Source organism: Borostomias antarcticus (assembly GCF_949987555.1).
Source record: "Borostomias antarcticus genome assembly, chromosome: 16".
In the NCBI taxonomy this organism is placed as follows: Eukaryota; Metazoa; Chordata; class Actinopteri; order Stomiiformes; family Stomiidae; genus Borostomias; species Borostomias antarcticus.
The window spans coordinates 18,473,587-18,492,949 of record NC_140249.1 but is presented as its reverse complement, the minus strand read 5'-3'; the positions used below and the strand labels follow the sequence as shown (position 1 = coordinate 18,492,949).

General features: G+C 41.1%; 2 protein-coding genes across 2 annotated transcripts; both read right to left on the bottom strand.

The window, feature by feature from the left end:
* Positions 1-873: 873 nt before the first annotated feature.
* snx20 (sorting nexin 20) lies at positions 874-2,962 on the bottom strand (the record flags this gene model as incomplete). The annotated part of the gene is made up of 3 exons (XM_084451350.1): positions 874-1,545; positions 2,413-2,549; positions 2,785-2,962. 3 exons carry the CDS (start codon positions 2,960-2,962, stop codon positions 874-876), a joined length of 987 nt encoding a protein of 328 aa, XP_084307476.1.
* A 4,764-nt stretch (positions 2,963-7,726) lies between these two features.
* On the bottom strand, positions 7,727-15,522 carry sall1b (spalt-like transcription factor 1b; the record flags this gene model as incomplete). Its single annotated transcript, XM_084451349.1, has 4 exons — positions 7,727-7,762; positions 12,079-12,366; positions 12,580-13,172; positions 13,377-15,522. The coding sequence occupies 4 exons, from the start codon at positions 15,520-15,522 to the stop codon at positions 7,727-7,729; spliced, it is 3,063 nt and encodes a 1,020-aa protein (XP_084307475.1).
* Positions 15,523-19,363: the final 3,841 nt, after the last annotated feature.

Sequence of the window (19,363 nt, the reverse complement as noted above, 5' to 3'; positions counted from 1 at the left end):
GTACTCTGATCCCCTTCTCTGAAGTCATCATGGGAGAAATTGGTCAAGGAGGCCTACAGAGGGAGTGTAAGAAATTACTCAGAGCTAGCAGCAGAAGTAATACAACGTGGCTGGAATACCAAAGTCTATCCGGTTGAAGTGGGATTCAGAGGATTTGTGGCTTCCTCTACCATCAGATTGCTGAAGGAACTAGGAATCCATTCTGGACAACCCCTCCCATCTCCTCTCTGACGAGCTGTGGCAGATGAGGAGTACCTTCAGCTACAGACTCATCCCACCCAGGTGCAATACAGAGCAGTTCAGGCATTCCTTTGTATAAGCTATGTACTGTATGTATATATATATATATATATATATATATATATATATATATAAATAAATTAAATTTTTAAAAATAAAATAAATAATCTAACATTATATTGATTTATTGTTGCCCCATTTGAGATTGCATTACATTACAAAAAAATCCCTTAGAAAACAAACAAAAAGGTATGAGCGCACTATAATTTTTCACAGAATATAAATCAAAAAGTGATAGATAGGCCTATGTCATTTTATTGACTGTTATTATTTCATCATTGAGTACACTAAAGATACATGACGTCTGAACATGAATTGTATTCTTGTGGGGTGCATGCATTTGTATTTGAGAGACAATTCTTAAGATATTAACCAATTAGGGTGCAACATTGAGTAAGAAAGGCAACCTTCCTGTTTCCTGTAACCTACACATTGTGTAAGCTAGGCTTCCACAGCAGAACGCTCAATCTAACAAACATATTTATTGTAATGTGATGTCTCTAGGCTACCTATAAATGTATCTTTCTTAACTCATCACAAGCAGATACAGCATGGTCAGTGTATGTAGCTAATCTAGGTGAATTCCCGCACCACTAGCTCTTTCAAGGAGCCGAAAGACACCAGTCCTCTCTCTGCGTCCTTAACCTGAATCAACTCATCCTGTAGCTGAGCTACAGGTCGCCCCAACTGGTACCCCAAATCCACCAGTAGCTCCAAAAGTGGCCCTCTGTAGCGCTTTAGCCCATAGCGCCTCACAGCAGGCATCGCTCTCTGTGCCATGGTGAATGCTGCCTCGGGTTCCTTGAGATCACGGTGGCATACTACCAGGGCACACTGTGTGGGCACCAGCAAGACTGGGCTGTGCCACGGTGACAGCTTTCCCTGAAGCTCCAGTACCATCTGCAGGAGTCCCAACGCCGCGGCGAACTGCCCTGCCCGCAGTAGTCCATGTGCACGCCTCTGCTCAGGCTCTGTGAAGAAATCCAGGAAATGGTGGGAATGTCGGATGCAGCGGATAGCGTAGAGCTGGGCTAAGTAGTCCTGGAGTGCCAGACGGCGTTCCAGGATATTGTCTGGGTTGAAATTCCCAGTCAAGAGTTTGCAGGGAAGGGTGACTTCCTCCAGCTCCTCGCTGAAGTCCTCCAGGAGTTTTTGGTTAAAACGAACAAAGTCGCTATAGCGACGTTCCACCATCACCTGCTGAGAGTCATAGCTGCCAGAGCGGATCACCACAATCTGGTACACCTGGAGAACACACAGATGAACAGAAAAACTAGGCAACAGTAACTGAACAGAATGCATGGCAAACTAATGGCATAGTAATTGGTCAAAGAAGACGTACATTTGGGCAGTAGCCTACAGGCAGCCGTGTGTGTGTGTGTGTGTGTGTGTGTGTGTGTGTGTGTGTGTGTGTGTGTGTGTGTGTGCGTGTGTGTGTGATGTGAATAGAAAACAAATTGAATCAGATGGTCAGAAGAGACAATAACTCAATTTTGAAGCCTTTGGTTGGTTCTGAGGTTGCTAGTGGTATGCCAACCATTATTGAAACTGAACTCCTGGGTCGAATGTCTTTCCAACGTGCCGCCATTTTTACTGAGCTAGCTATAAAAATGCATGTGAACTTTGTGTTCGTAGTAGATAAATCTGTCCATGGATTTTTTATTTCCAGCAGATATCTTAGTTACAATAAGATTGAGTTAGCAAGGCAGTTTTGTGTTTATATGTGTGGTATTTATTCAGTTTGGTAAATCCCACGATCTCTAGTACTAGCTCAGGCTATGGAAAAAAAATGGCGGCCATTTGACTCACAGTCTAATTTCAATAATGATTAACATATCTCAACAAGATCGATCTCTGAACCAACTAAGGGCCTCAAAATTCACAAAACTTGTCCTGAATTATGTATTTTAATTTTTAGAACAAAACATACTCTTTTTCAAGAGTCTCTGTTAAACACAGACCTTATTTTCTGCATTTTCCGCAAATCCCATTCCATTTTTCCCATAGGGATTTTGGACTACACCCCACAATGGCAGCAATGCTAACTTAAAGCCTACAAAATGACATCACTTCACCACTCTATAGTGTAGATCTGAGGTCTTGTGTTCTCACCACATATTTGGTCAGGGTATGTTCTATAATGCGTGCCAAAGGGATTTTGAAAAGCAGCTTCACCGGCTTCAGTCCCTGTTTCACAGTCCTCCATTGCTGCTGGAGCTCTCTGGTGGTCATATTGGACGAGCTGGAGTCTGCACTCAAACACACACACACACACTCAAACACACACACACACACAAACACACACACACACACACACACACACACACACACACTCGCACACGCACACACACACACACACACACACACACACACACACACACTCGCACACGCACACACACACACACATTCACAATTGACCACTTCTGAGGTATGAAAACATTTCCTCAAACAAGATTTTATAATGAAGCGGTCTCTTCCTCCTACCTGAAGCTTTCAGGTCTTTATGGTCCCAATGTAATGAATCAATTGGAGGCTGGCTACTGGCCCCAGCTTCAGAACCTGGGTGCAGGGTCCCAACTGTTGCTGAGCGAGGTTTTGAAAGCTCCATCTTCACTGTCTCAACCTTCTTAGACAAAACTGAGGAAGGTAAGAAATAGATCATTCTTGCAGATATGAAATAATTTGCCATGTTAAGTATCTTGGCTGAAACTATCTTTAGCTTATTCCTCTATTCCTATATTTTCAGTCTTCTACAGTATCTCAGATTTATGACATGTATCAATGGCTCCATGGGTAAGGATTTTGGACTGGGTTGAAAATTGCTCTTTTGCATACATTATTTACATACAATGCTTGATGTGATTTGACTGCCTGTGAAAAGGAAGTATGTGAAATATGTGTTTAGACATATATACCATAGATCTGATTCAAAGCATTCATTATTTTACTAATATACTTGAAAAATTAAGACACAATAACACAGCCCTGACATTGAACAACAGAGTAACACCAGAACCAGACATTTTGGTTTAACTGATAATAGAAAGGTCTAATCCTGAAACATACAGTACTACAATATCTTACCTCAAATAGGTATTGTTCTGTTCAATCTTTGTCTTGGACTTCTTTAAATCACTGGTCTAGATAAGTGTGTATATCACAATGTTACACTGCTGGCCCCAACTTGAAAACACATACAGTATGGCTACATGTTCACACATCGAGTCACTTGAATCGTTGGTCTTGTTGACATGCATTTGCCAAAAAGAGGAATGGAAGAACACGGAGAGAGGGAAGTGTCAGAGAACAGATGTCTGGTATGCAAGAGTGGAGCCAGAGGAAGAGAGGAGAGCAGGAAGTGAAACTCATGCTGTGAAGGGAGTGTGTGCAACCAGTCTGACCAATATTTACCGTAATCCTTTTCCAACTATAAGTGGATGGATGAATGTGTGCAATTTATGTTTTGTGTAATATTTATTCACAGTCTTGCTGTGGACAATTCAGTCCGAATTCAGTCGATCTCAAATTGTAGGCCTTTTATATGCAATGGTCCTACTCAAAACGCCAGCATGACTGAAAATCTTTAGTGATTTCTTTGGAGATACGTGGTTTGTGAACTTGACGAACTTGGTACTCTAAACAGCTAATCAGCTCTTATATGTTGTTGTGCTTATGTACAGTATGTCTAATGTAGGAGATGGGTACTATTCTATCATCATCAAACCATATTCGTCCACTAGATGGAGACTTGTTCAAACGATTGCTGCACAGTGCATTGAGATGAAACCTCGGGAGCAGCAGTCAATATCATATATACAGTATAAGTTGTATTTATTTTAAGGTTCAGAATCTTGATTCATGTACTTTATGTACAATGTTGGGTGCCTGGAATACAGGTCTGTGTTAGTAGCCATTAAGCAGAAAGTGCAAAGTAACCTGATAGAGTAGGTTACATGTTAATCTTTTGTGTCAAACATCACATATGTCAAGGCTACTTGACATATGTATGTTTGACACACAATATTAACATGTAGCCTACCCAGGTTTATTGTTCTATTATGTGCAGCAAACACTGCGTCACAATTCTCAATTACATTTGTTGAATTACAGCGTACAAAGAAAAAGTGCATCCTTTCAATTTCCTAAAAAATAATGACAACTATCATGGACCAGCCACTTTCTCTCTATAGTATACTCCTTTTACATCACAGTTTGTATTAGTTATTTCAGATCCATCTCAAACTAAGCCTCAATTTCTCTATACAGTACAGTTTAACAATCATGCAAATTAGGGCTTTGTCCTTTATCTTAACACCAGTGTCCCGTTATGAAACAATCCTCAGTCAGTGAAAGTCTGTGTCTCTGTTTAATACATCAGCACATAATTGAACGATTGTGAGGAAACAATAGCATTTAATTGAGGCCCATTGTATCCCAGGCAGGCATTTATTTATCAGTGTTGATCCATTTCTCTCTGTCTGTACCAGTGGGTGAGCATGACCCTTTGTTTGTTCTGAGGCTAGTACACCAGTGGGCAGCTGTGGGAGATGTGTTGCTGTCATTGTGTCATTTGAAATAAGCTACAAGTTATTGGACTTTTATGAAACACAGTAATTCTTCAGCATTAATGGGCTCAATATCAGTTTTTCCAAGTATATGCATTTTACTGCTCTGATCATGGAATGATAACAAATTACTTGTGTCCTAAAGCATGTTTTAAGGTGACAGCTATTAGCTTTTGTTAAGTAATGGATTTTTCAGATTTTCTGATCAATAAAAAAGATCATCATAGAGCAGTCACACTGCCTTATTTAGAGATGTGTGGACATAACAATCAAGTAACTCAAAGGTCACGAGGAAATGTCAGAGCCATTTCCAGATTGATTGCTGGTTAAACTGAATCATTGAATGTCTATGAAGAGAATGTTGCTAATGGATAAGGTGACATTCAGCAACAATAAACTGTACATATGTATTGATATTTAAAGAAATGTCAATGTTAAAAGTAATTACAGATATCTGGTGATGCCATCCTGTGTCAAATATGCTGTGGCTTTCAGTAGCATGTCTATATTATTACAGAAACAAATCAGCAAGATTATGAAACTAAAATTGCAAGCTATAAAAATCAGATGGACATGGGTCTCTTGACTTGGCAGGTTAGGGACACATTTGGATTGTCAAATTTGAGAGTAGACAGCTAGGAAACTGTTGTGCACACAACCAAATTTGGAGGTGATTTAGGCGTAGACCACCATTCACCACTGAGACATCTGTAATAGCCTTGAGAGCTATGAATAACTATGAAGCAACCAAAGAAACAATAATTTGCTGATGAATGGCATGATCTTGCTTCCATGCAAACTTTACTAAAGAGTACTGAGTACTACAGTTGGCTGTGCACCTGCCACTACTTGATTTGATTACCAGAATCAAATGGTGATTGATATAATTTAGCCTTTTAGAAATTAAAATAATGAATAATGCATCTTTCAAAGTTTATTCAACCGAATGCAGGTTAAGTAAGCATTTTAGGCTTTTAGAGGGTTCATGGTTACATGCATGTTACTTGTTGTAGAAGACTAATTGCAGTCAGTGATGATAAAATTCTACTGGGTCAAACACACACACACACACACACAAACACATGCACACACACACGCACACACACACACACACACACACACACACACACACGCGCACACACACACACACACACACACACACACACACACACACACACACATACACACAGCATGGCACCACAGTCCAGCTGCTGCAGAGACAGTGCAACACAGCTGGTACTGTGTGAGGGGAGATTACTCTATTCTTCATTACGTTACCAGTTGTTTAAGTCACAAGAGTTGAACACCTGCTACCAAAGTAATCAGATACAGGAGTTTATTGTTGCCAATGCTTGTTGCTATCGAGGTCCACTTTTACTTAAAGAAGAAATCTAATGCAAACGTAAAGGAGTAGTAAAGGGAAAATGCATGTTTAGCCCCGGTTACTTATGATCATATACAATGGTTCAGATCAAAACGTTAACAAAACTAGCAGTTTTGAGAAAGTCTGATAATTGCTCTACCACCGTTTTGGTCATACAATGGATGTGGGTGGGCACCTTGAAAAATCATTCAAAAAACATGTTAAGCTTCTTGTCTTTGAAATCGAGAGTTTAACATGTTTTTGAATGATTTTTCTAAACATGCATTTTCCCTTTACTACTCCTTTAATATACCATACATTACAGCACTGTTAGTAAACAAAACATGCCAGTGAAATGATAAGTTAATATTTGGTAGCGTCTATGTAATTATATACTAAAGACGATGAACAGCATCCCATCTGTCTCGGTTTCCATTCATTTCTGCATAGCATTCTCTCATAAATTTTTCTTAGTATATTTCTGTCCGTGTTTAGCGAGGCCATGGCCAGTCAAGGTTAAACGGTGGTGTGCCCTAGCCCATGTGTGATCTCCCAAGCTGATAGGCTCAGAGTCGGACTGTGCTCCCGAGTGATAAGGGTAGAATTCAGACCTTAATGAATTTTGATGCCGTAGCTGAATTATCATGTCATGTCCCAAGCTGAATATGTACATCAGTGTTAAGTCTGTGGTCCTTGCTGTACATCACCCAGCATCAGGCCAATTCAGGCCTTGAACAATTGATTAATATTTGGTTTCAAAATGACATGGGATGATGCATGGTCCTTCTCCACCATGCAAATTCAATCTTTAGGGAGATGAAGTGAAGATTGTAATGTCCGAGCAAAAGGATTTGCATATTTATATTATATAGGTTACTGATAATAGGGGGGTGAAGATAGGAGGAGATGCAGCATGTTTGTCATTGTACACATAATTTTGAACTTCAGAGCAGGACTGTATTATCCACCCTTAGTGGACCCATATTAGTTAGTCTCCTCCTGGAATCTGGACAGTATCATGGTTTGAAGACTCAAAAAAAATTCTAACACAATCTTATTGAATGATACTAATCATAACAGTATTCTAATACTGCTATGACATCACTGTAACTGACATTGGACAATTATGACAGTACTAAAGGTAAGCGTTGTATGTGATGCAGTAATGTTATAGTTGTATTGTTTGGCATTAAGTGTGATAATAGTGATGGATTAAAAAATATATATAAAAAAATCCAAAGCTGTGTAAGCTACGGTAGCTACTGTACATGTTCATGACAGGACAGGGAGGAAGGAGGGAAGCTGTGTAGATCTCTGCATAGAAGGTTATAGAAAGAGCATGAGACCAAATTTCATCCCTGTCTCTTTAAGGTAGTCTGAGTTCCATGCTTTAAAAACTCATCTTCCCAGACTTCCCCAGAATCAAACTGTCCTTTTGCGATTGTGCTATCACACCGTGAGTCTAAATGATCATAGAATAGGCTATGCATAGGAAGTCCTACCTATTAGGCAAAATGAAACTGTCATGTCTCCTCTACGTCAAAATAGAGGAAAACACGGCACAACACAACACAAGTTTACTAGACAACAAACAGAGCCTTGGGGAATGCAGTCCAGGCGTCTATGCTGTAGCCACAGGCTCCCCATTCGTTCATCCAAACATGTATGCAGGGATGGCTGTGTGTAAGCAGGGGGAAATCAGGTGTTTAGCTGGGATATGAGGTTCAAATGACAGGAGTTGAGTGATATTGAGGTGGACAGAGAACTCACCAGCCCTGAGGCAAGGATAACCTATACACCCAGCACCTGATTCAGGGTCACTTGTGGTCGACTTATTTTATCAAGAGGGGAATTGCTGTACTACATAGTAAAGGAGAGTTAGTGGTTTGTGGAGCTTTGGTTACTGAGACAAGATACAAAGCAAGTCAGTGAGAAATTAGTGACAGTCCCATACTGTATCTGTGTCTAGTCCACTAATAACATTTTCAGATAGTCAAGACAGTCATCAGTTAGCTATGAGAGTATTTAATGACTGAAATCAATGACTGCAATGGATGAGATGGACACATTAAAGAACAACTTTATTCATAAAAGATTTGACTCATGAGGTGATTTGTGGGCCTATGCCAATGACAGTAACAATAGAGCATTTATCATGAATTATGGACCAACTCATTGTACACTATGCAAATATTGATGCTTACCATACTAATTATAAAGTATTTCCTTGTCATATGGACATGGAGTGGCTAAGCCATCTACTATAGTCTGTTAGCTCCTATTAGTATCTGCATCGATAAATACGGACTTTGTTAAAGCTCTCTAACCTCTCTCTGGAAAGACAGGCTCAAATGTGCTGGCCCCTGGTCACTATGAAAGAGTTGCCTCGGCTTTATGATCAGAAATGATCTGTGCTGTAGGCACGTCCGACAGCAAAGCCATAATCACACTGTTATCAACAGACTGGCCAGTTGGGGGGGTGGGGTGTGGGGGGGGTGGGGGGGGATTTTCGCCCCGCTGCAGATTTGGCAGGTCTTCTGTTATTGAATATTTCCATTGTCACAGCAACAAAAGTGCAATGATCACTGTTGAACTGCCTACAAAGGAATTGCCTCCTTGCAAACAGCACGCTGAACTCGGCAGTTTTGCCGTGAAATATGCCATGATCAGAAAAGCACCTTTGTTTGCCTGTGATGAGTTTTTAAAGTAAGCTGTTGAGCGCATTATATGCCCCACCCCTCCCCCGTGCACCCCTGCCTCCCATGTCATGTACTGTCATGTACTCTGTTATACAAACATTACCTCCACTGCTCTATCAATACTCCATGTATTCTGTGAATGTCCAGGATTTTCTTTGTCTGTTGTGACATCCAACATCAAAGAAATCATTGCAGTGTGAAACTATGTACAGTATGTACTGTATGCACTCATGAATGCATTCTTGTCCTTGCACTATTTGTTGTGCTTTTGCAATGATAGTACACTGCACTTTTGCTGGACCATACAAAATGCTCTGACAGTCTTCTAAAGAATAATGGCTATTATTCATTATGAGAATGGACTTTGTGTGTATGATATGTCTTTTTTCAGATCATGGCAAATACTTGGCTATAATATCTATCATACTGTAACTTGTGTGTGTGTGTGTGTGTGTGTTTTCATACTATATCTCTACTCTACTTGCCTCTCTGCCTGTGTGTATGATTCATGTCTGTCTGCATCAGATATATCTTTGGCTGTTTTGGGGTGGGATTTGTTTTCAGCTTCCCAATAGTTCATTCCAGTTGATTACTCGTGTTCTAATGCTAATGGCGGATGGCTGGTTTAAGGTTTCGGCCCTGTCAGCTGATCAGCGGGACTGTGAGATATGTATAATAGGTTGTGACAGCACGGGGACCCTGTCTCTTTCACAGGGGATTTGATATGTGCGATGAATGTGGTTACTGTCAATGGACATATTAGTGGCCCATTATGAGTCAGATGTTGGCCGTTTGTTGAGCTTTTGACCAGAGCACTGTTACTGCCAGAGAGGAGGTAATAGGCTGGGTGGGGCAATGTTTTGCTGACAGTGTGAAGTGGAAAGGTGGTGTACTTTTAAATTAGTTTTACTTCAAAGACAAAGAAGGAAGACAGTGCTACTTTCTATATGAGAAGAATTATACAAATACTTAGCTTACATTTGATAAAGGGAGAAAATGTTTGATAATTATTTAAACCAAGTAAACTGAATGATTTATTATTATAATTACAAAACACTGAATTATGGTCTATTATTGAAAAAATAACATTTGATTATGGTCTTCCACAATAATAAAGTACAATGTAAATTAACTTTCAAGATAAGCACAAATAATCAATCATCTAAAGGTAATCCTGAATGACTGACTTTAGTTATTGTTTACATTGGAAGGTGTAGCACACAAATGATCTGGCGTTAAATCACTGGATCAGTTGATACATTCAGAGTGAATTCCATATCAAAGCTATCAAGTCTGTTAAAAACACACACACACACACACACACACACACACGCACACACGCACACACGCACACACACACACACACACACACACACACACACACACACACACACACACACACACACACTACACCAAGGACAAACATGACCTCATCAGCTTTTCAGAGAAACAGGGAGTGAGAAACATCAAGACATACAGCCATTCAGCCACCTGAATACTTTTTTTTAAGATGGTATCTTGAATTATCAATGAACAGTTGTGTGTAATTTTCCATAATTACCACAGTATGTCTTAGAACATGTGAATCATAGCTATCATAAATGGACTATATTAATATGTTATCTACAATCTATGCATACTGTAGGTTACATGTTTATTTGTTACTGAACATTTTAACAAATGTGCTATTCGAATATTTGAGAAATATCGGACATGCCTTATGAACTACAACACTGATGTCCCTGCACATCCATCACAAAGATAATAAATACACCATTAAACATCATCAGCACCTCAAAATGATAAAACCATAATATTAAGGAAATTATATGCAAGTATAAAATTCACATTATACTTATGGTTCTGGCTAACAAGACAGCAGAGAGACAGTGCTTTGCTATAAAGTTGGCTTCACAATATATAATTACCACCGCCACAGCGACAGCCACGATTTTCCCGAAACGTGCAGGGGTGTAGCATGGTCCCTCTTAGAACCCATTCAATTTTGGAGCGGATCGAAATCACGGGGTGCCCAAACACAGCCAACCATTCACCTCCATTCATTTTTTGGACCAGGTTTACACAAAAACTACCAGACCGATTTTCAGGAAACTTGGTGGAGGGGTGTAGCATGTTCCATCTTAGAACCCATTACATTTTGGTAAGTAAATAGCCTTGAGAACCAATGGTTCTCAAGCCTAGTGGCCCATAGGACAGGAGACTATCCCCTGATTCCCTAGCGTGAGGCATCTTGATGTACAAATACACGCTTTGGACATGATGCTAGTATGTCGCAGGGACTTACCCCCAATCTTGATGCTGAGTGCCAAGCAGGGAGTACCATTTTTTATTTTTTTGTCTTCGGTATGACTCGGCCGGGGATCGAACCCCCAACCTCCCAATCTCAGGGTGGACACTCTAACCACATGGCAACCAAGCTGGTGTATTAAATTTTGAAGCGTATCCAAATCACAGGGTCATGTGTCGGTGGGGCCACAAGCCATTTCTTGGTTTATTTGTAAGCAGGATTACGTAAAAACTACCAGACAGATTTTCATTAAACTCGGTGGAGGGGTGTAGCATGGGCCAACCTAGAACCTATAAAATTTGAATCACTGGGTAAGTCCATGGGCTGCCCAAACACAGCTGGCCATTCATCTCCATTCATTTTTTGGGCTCAGGAGCGAACAATTCCCTCTATTTGTTGTCAATGGGGAGAATTGAAACAGCCATATCTCGGCAATGGAAGGTCACAGAGACAGGGAGTTTGGACTGGCATAAAGCTCTCAACCTAACGAATGCAGCAATACCAAAATATCTCCAGCTTGCAAGGACATGCATGCGCACAGAGCCACAAAATGCATGGGTGTAGGTTTGTGCTCTCTGAGCACCATATCTAGTTTCAGCTACTGTATGTGATCACAATTGGAGCCCAGGTGTACTGGCTCAATGGCATAAGAAAATTATCACAACCCCCCAACAACCCAATTAATCTATCATCCTAGTTGGCAATCATTTCCTTCCTCTCTTCTATCAAACGCGTGAAACAGAAATTACTTCGCCTTTCAACTGTAGTCTTCCCTAACATTATCAGAGGGCTGTTGTGGTCTTTGTGGTGGAGTTTATTCAAACCAACAGTTATGCCCCCTACAGGTGAGCCTCCTCTGTGCCCTACAGGCCCAGAAAGGTATGGCATGCCTCCCATTTGGAGGACAGAGGCATCATTGGTCCTAGTGGTCAAGGTCTTTGAGAGGGAGTCTTTGTACTGGGTCCAAAAATAAAGGGATTCTCCATTGCTGGACTGGACCCCTGTATCCTTCTGAGGAGGTTCTGGGAGCTTCACAGAATGGGTTCCTGTAAATGTCAATGGTCCCTCTACATACAGTCTGCGGCCTCTCCTGGTGGGTGTGCTGTTCCACATGTGAGTTCCCATATGGACCTGAATTAAGAAGAGAGCAACAATATGTTACATTTCACGAAGGAAGATACATGATGCACAGTTATTTATGTTTGCAGGCTCAGTATACTGGATGATGAATCTCGTGGAAATATCAGTGCTCAATCAATAGATAATAGATCATCAATTAATCATATAATCGGGAAAGCACTAATTTCTTAGCAATTGAAATATTACATAGGAAAGAGAACATACCTTCAGATTTCCTTTGGTAGTGAATGCCCGTCCACAGACGGTGCAAGCAAAGGGTTTTTCCCCAGTGTGAGTCCTCTCATGAATCTGAAGAGCACTGGAGGAAGAGAAAGTCTTCCCACAGGTTTGACAATAGTGCTGTTTGGGTGTCCGTTGAGGTGGCTGAGTGGTAACAACTGGAGATGCAGAAGCTGAAGAAGTCCTCAGACTGCCCAAAAGATCCTTTCCTTTCCCATAGGAGGTGCTAAGGAAGTCATTTACCTCTGACTTGATGGTGACTGGGGAGCCCATGGACAGGACAGAGGGGTTGGAATTGGAGGCAAGGCTAGCAGTAGAAGGTTCAAACAGCTGGGAGGGCAGATCCCTCATTTGATGAGTTAGCATATGCTGCTTTAGGTTCCCCTTTGTGGAAAAGCCCCTGTTACATGCTGTGCAAATGAATGGTCTTTCCTTGGTATGGCTTCGATAATGGATGTCCAAGGCACTTTGGCAGGCAAAGGTCTTTCCACATATATCACATGCAGTGTTCCTGAAGACACCTCGTTCACGAAGAATCATATCAGAAGGATCTTTGAGTTGATTTAAAGGTTTTGGATCTAAGGATGCAATGGCAGTGGTATTGAGCTGCAGTGGTCTTGAATTGATGTGTGTGTGGTATGAATCCTCAGGCCCTGAGAGGTTATGATGAACAGAAGCATTCTTGTGTGGTGATGGAGACTGCTTTGATGTTGTGGTTTCAGGACCTGCTGCCAAGCCTCTTTTGTCAACTCCAAGTGATGATGAACTGTATAGTTGGTTACCCTCTTCAAATAGTCCCTCTGTCTTCAACCAGTTGTCTTGCCTCTCCCCTATTAGGCCACTGTAGCAAGTCTTGTGGGCATCAAAGGAACCTGCACCCATATTATCAGAAGATGATGGAGACAAATGCCCAGATGAGAAATTCAACCTGGACATGCCCATGATTCCCCTGTCAGTAGTGTTCTCCATATCATCGTCATCATTACAAAACCTTTCCAAGTCTTCGGAGTCCATTGACTTCAAGTAGCTCTGGTCCAGAAGTGGTGCATTAGGGATCTGGCCACCCGTGTGCATGCGGATGTGCTGCTGTAAGACCATGGCATTGGTGAACTTCTTCTGGCAGATGGGACAAGAGTGCTGGACTCTCAAGGGTGGCGTGGCACGATGAACGGCATGGTGTGTCTTGAGGTTCCCTTTAGTGGAGAAAGATCTGCCACACACTCTGCACCTGTAGGGTCGTTCTCCTGTATGAGTACGGTAATGCATTTTCAGGGCACTCTGACAGCTGAGGATTCGGTGACAGATAATGCACTCATTGGGGTCAGACACCTTCTTGTCAATGTTCTCCACCAGCCGCTGGAGTTTGGAGGTTTCAGAGTTCTGTAAAGGATGGGTTCCTTCAAAGAAATATTTAGCCTTGAACTGCTCCACCTTGTTGGGATTTGTGCTGTTGGATTGCATAGCAGTAATTACGTTGTCAGATGATCCTTCTGCTTTAGTGATCATTTTTGCAACACATTTCGAAGGGGATTTCATATCTTCACTTTTAGGATTCAGGGTAAGTATGGTGCTATTCCCTGTCTCTGCAAGGTCAGTGCTCTTGTCAGTTCTCTTTGCTCGTGCACCAAAGTCACACACTACTTGACTGGAGGGAGTAGTAATATGGACTTGTGGCTCCTCTTTCTTGATGAGGGAGAGCAGTTTAGGTGATGCCGATGGAAGCAACAATCCAGCAGAGGTTGTCAGATTGGTTAAAGGTGGTTTGCTATCCAGCCAGCATGTGACCGTTTTTTCTAGTGGCATAGACATCCCATAGGGAATCCCAGTGCTTGTTGGGATGTTGTCCAGGTTTTCAGGAACAGGGTAGGGATTCATTTGGATGTGAGGGTACCTCTCTTTGTGTCGCTGAAAGTGGACCTTCAAGTTTCCTCGCGTGGAGAACCGGTTCCCACAGATGTTGCATTTGTATGGCCTCTCTCCAGTGTGGGACCGTAAATGGATCTGCAAGGCACTGTCACTCCCAAATACTTTGGCACAAAATCTGCATTTGTGTTTGAAGAAAGCCTCTTTAGAAGAACCTTTTTGTTCAAAACCCGTCATATTGGTTGACTTGCCTTTCTTCTGCTGGGTCAGGGCATTCAGGTCCTCTGTGATTCCACACATACCTGATATCGAGTTATCAACTGTTTGATTGCTGGGTGATGGCTGAGGTAGACTAGAGTTATTTGATGACTTTTGGAAGGTGTCTGTGCCTAATTCTTGACAGGACAGTTTGGTTTGGGCTAAGAAACTGAGTTGTGGGTAGAGACTGCTTGCAAATGTGGACTGCTTCCTGGAAAGCTGCTTGTTAACGGCTGAAGTTACGAGTTTACCCATGCTTTTTAAGGGTTCCGAACTGGAAAGTGTGATTTCACCATCAATATTGCTCTGGGGTAACTGTACTGTTGCTGTTATTTGTTTGAAGTGATCAATACTGGCAGACTGGCTTGTCAGGCTCTGAGCTAGACCAGCCGCCGTAGCTAGCTGCTGGGACAGATGGGTGCTCAGGGTCTTCAGCTGATTGGCCTGCTTCGATGATGTTGTGTCCTGAGAGCAGCTTGAGGGTGTTTCTGATACCTCTAACTTCTGGGAGGCAAACAGCAAGACCTGGTGACGAATCTGATCAATCATCTGTAGCTGGTGGATCTGCTGCAACTGCAAACCCAAGAGCTGCTCCATCAGAGATGAGACAGACATATTTTTGTTGCCACTACTATGGACGTCAGAATGATTCAGCTGTGAAAACTGGGCAACAGCTACTTTGGTGCTCTCTAGGTTTTCAATCACAACGTTGCTGTTGACCCATAAGAACCGTCCCTGTTCCAATGGGTTGCCAGGTTGAGGTATAGATGTCGGGAGCACTGAGGTACATGAGATGTTGTCAGTCATGCTCTCGGTGCTACTGCCATTGGAAGTGCTGCTGCTGGTGCTGCTTGGTCGATCTAGACTTCTGTGGCTGCTCTTGCATCCCAAAAAATTTATATACTCTTCACTTTCCTCCATTCTCTCCTCTGGTAGGTCATTGGTCTCTTTCATTTCAAAGTTGTTGACTGTTTCACCCTGCTCCCCTGGTGTACTAGGTGATAATGAGCCAATAGAAAACATTTCCGAATAGGACTCTTCATTTTCATTCACAATCAGGACTAACTGATTTGGAGAGCAATTTCTGTGATGTTCCTTGAGATCTGATAATTTAGCAAACTCGGCACAGCATCTGCTACAGACATGAGTGTGATCAGGTGCAGCACGAGAGTCCATGGTGGCGGAGGTTGCCAAATAAAGATTTGCATCACCTGAAATTGACAAGAGGGGGACATTAATAACCCAAATGTTCTCTGAAATGATCATTATCATGTTTTTCATTGTCATGCTGAACATTTTAAGTTAAAGGAAAGTAGAGAAGCAGGCATTTCATATAACACAATTAGACCCAGTAATTAAACTGCATATGAGATTAACTTCTTACAATAGGCCTACAGAATAATATTTTTCAGTGTTACAGGCTCTGTGGCCTCGTGGCTTTTCCAACACTGTAGAACTTGGTACAGTAAAGTCTCTGAGGGTGTCAGGCACGAGCCTGGGGAAGTCTTCTACAGCTAGTTTCTAATTCAAGTTTCTTACACACCAGCAATATAGAGAAGTATTCAGTGACAATTTTAAATAAAAACCATGGCGTACTGAATTAATAAACTGATGCAGTTTCATTATCATATTAGGCATTAGAGACAATAGATAATTTTGATTTTAATTCGATATTAAGACAAATATAATAATGTAATTTAATTCATATGACATGTTGACAATCAGAAAACAACGCAGAAATACTTAACTTTAAGTCACTGACCCATCACATCACAAATGATTCGTATCAGCATACCTGAAACCATTGATATCAATAAACGCCGTATACGACACATAGGATATAGACCCTGACAAAGGAATTGCTGGTAGGCTACTATATTCTGGCACTGACATATTGTGTTGTATTGTCCTTAAACACACGATGTGTTGAAATAGCCCACATATGTTCTAAGTGATTTCATAATAAAATAAATGAGCAAAAACGATCGTTACATTTCCGATTTAGGATGAATAAACAATTCTGAATTTCACACGTGTTGATTAAAATAGATTAAGAAACGACACGTGAACCAAATGAAACTTACCCATATTTTCGGGTAAAGTCAAATTAAATTCCGACTTAAAATGCTGCGGGTTTGCTTGTTTTCTGCGCGACATCCTGTCCCACTCTCAGCATCGAGACATGATAAAGAAGGTAACTAAAACATGCTTTGGAATAGTTAAGTCTGTGATCTTTCAAATGAGCTCGTCCGGTGAACTCCAGGCTGTAGTTAGTTTAGTGCCAGCTGAGAAGACGCAACGGGGGAGTTTTCATTCGTGGATCAAACGGCATCTGACCTCTCTCTACACGCATCTCAGTCCTTTGGAGAGGGGAGGTGGATTTCCAAAACGTTATTTGATGAAGGTCAGGTAAGCAGAGGGTGATAAAGTTGGCCATACATTTACAGATGTTATATTCAAATTTGTATTTTGTTTCAATCGGTGATCAGTCCATCTTTAGTAGATTTGGATTTACTGTAGCTTACAATGCTGGCCCAGTGATGCAATTGGTTACCATTACCAAGTCATTGTATGAAGAGAAGGGAGGGATAAAGTGTGTGTGTGTGTGTGTGTGTGTGTGTGTGTGTGTGTGTGTGTGTGTGTGTGTGTCATGAGTAGCCTATGCAATCATGATGCTTAAAGTTTCACAGAACTAGATGAATCATCTTCAAATAGGCTAATGTGTAGATCTTTCAAGGCCTTAAACACAAGTTTAAGTAGACATACATTAGACTACTTTGAATGACCACCATTCCCACAATAAATTGTATTTCACCCTGCTACCTTAGCGGTTTGGAATTCAGCTCTCCTATTTGAAGCTCTATGACAATTACAGTGCACCAGATCCTTTGATTCATGGCTGCTCCAATACACAAATACATATGTCTCACGCACCTCTTTCACAGGTAGGGATTGACAGAGAGCGAGAGCCAGGTGCTGGCTGCTACATCCTATGACTCATCCCCAGTGCTGTCATTAGATATGAAGGTTTGTGTGATTGTACACAAATATCTCCGGCCCTGGGGCCTTGGCAAGCGACAGAGGGGCCAGAACCATACGTGTGTCAACAATAACAGAGCCTCTTGAAGATCTTCCTGTGACAGATAGGGTGACCAATACCGTGTTCTATAAAGCCCTCAATCCACCTGACACTACCCTGACAGATAGTATGAGTTGGTGTTGAGAAATAAAATGTTGATCATGTGTTTTTTTAAATAATATATATATATATATATATATATATATATATATATATATATATATATATAAATCGGCAGATAAATCTTAGACTATAGAAAAAAAAAACATTCCAAGACCACAATATTCCAAAACATGCCTTTATTCCCCCAACTAAACTCGTTCAGTTTACTTTCAGTTTACTTAAAGAATTGTTAGTTGGAGAAAGTAAGTTGTGTTTTTTCTGCCCTCAACTGATGATGTCAGATGAGTAATACCAGACAATTATATCCCTAACATAAAATGTTTTTATGATTTGATTCTGTCATTGCTGCAGGTTTTTATGCTTCTTTGGCAACACTGCAACTGTTTGTCAGAATTGTGTGCCTGGGTGATGGATGAATGCTGATGAAAAATATGTAAACCACATCTGGACTGAAGAAAGAGTTGAAAGGCTGGTTGTGGTTTACAATGCTATTCTTTGGATAGATATGTATCAGTAAGCAACTGAATATACTGTATATTTTTTAAAGAGATGCTCATAACAGTTATTTAGGAATGTTTTCAATACCTAGTCCTACTGAACTGGAATAAAAAGGGTAACATGTGGCTTGAGGTTAAGAGGGACAACAGAACAGGGAAAGACTAGCAAAACTTTTTTTTCCCCAAAAAGTTGTGAAAAAATGTTTTGAGGGAACTGTTCCCATAGCAATGACATAATTTGACAGCTGGTGAGTGATGACACCTTCACCTTGATCAAGTTGGTCTCCCTGTTTATGAACCAACAAGATTGAACTGTCTCGGAACCCAGGGGCCAGGGTATTGTGTTACTATGACACTGCACAAATTTACTATTTGTCATTTTTTAAAACTAGACAGAGTTTGTGATGCAGTAAACCATACCATGAAAAATAAACAAAGGTATGGAGGCAGTGGCGATCAAGAACAAATGCTGCCATTCACCGACCTGTGGATTTTATACTATCCTGTAAATCTCTGTCTTAAAATCCCCTGTGTTTACAACAGCCTGAGATAGCTGGGAGCTGCTAGAACAAATTGCCAATCTGTATGGGTTAGTATGGCATGGCAATTTATGAGTCGCTCAAGTAACTCAAGAATTTTCATACCCAGCTTTATGTGCATGACAGTCACTCATGAAACATAGTTTCTACGTGGATAGATATGGTTTACTACACAGTGTTTAAGTATATGAGTAGGGCATTGACAGCATATGACTCTGTGCATAAGAGAAAGCACAATGGTATGAACAGGTTGCTCTGGTAAAATTTAAAAGCTACATTTTGGTTAGGTTCATTTTCCACTATCCTTATCCACAGTTCCACTGCATAGCCGATTAAAAACAAACATGTTCCAAGTGTTTTATCACATTGTTGATGTTATCATTTCTCTCTGTTTTGGTTATGGTAACCTT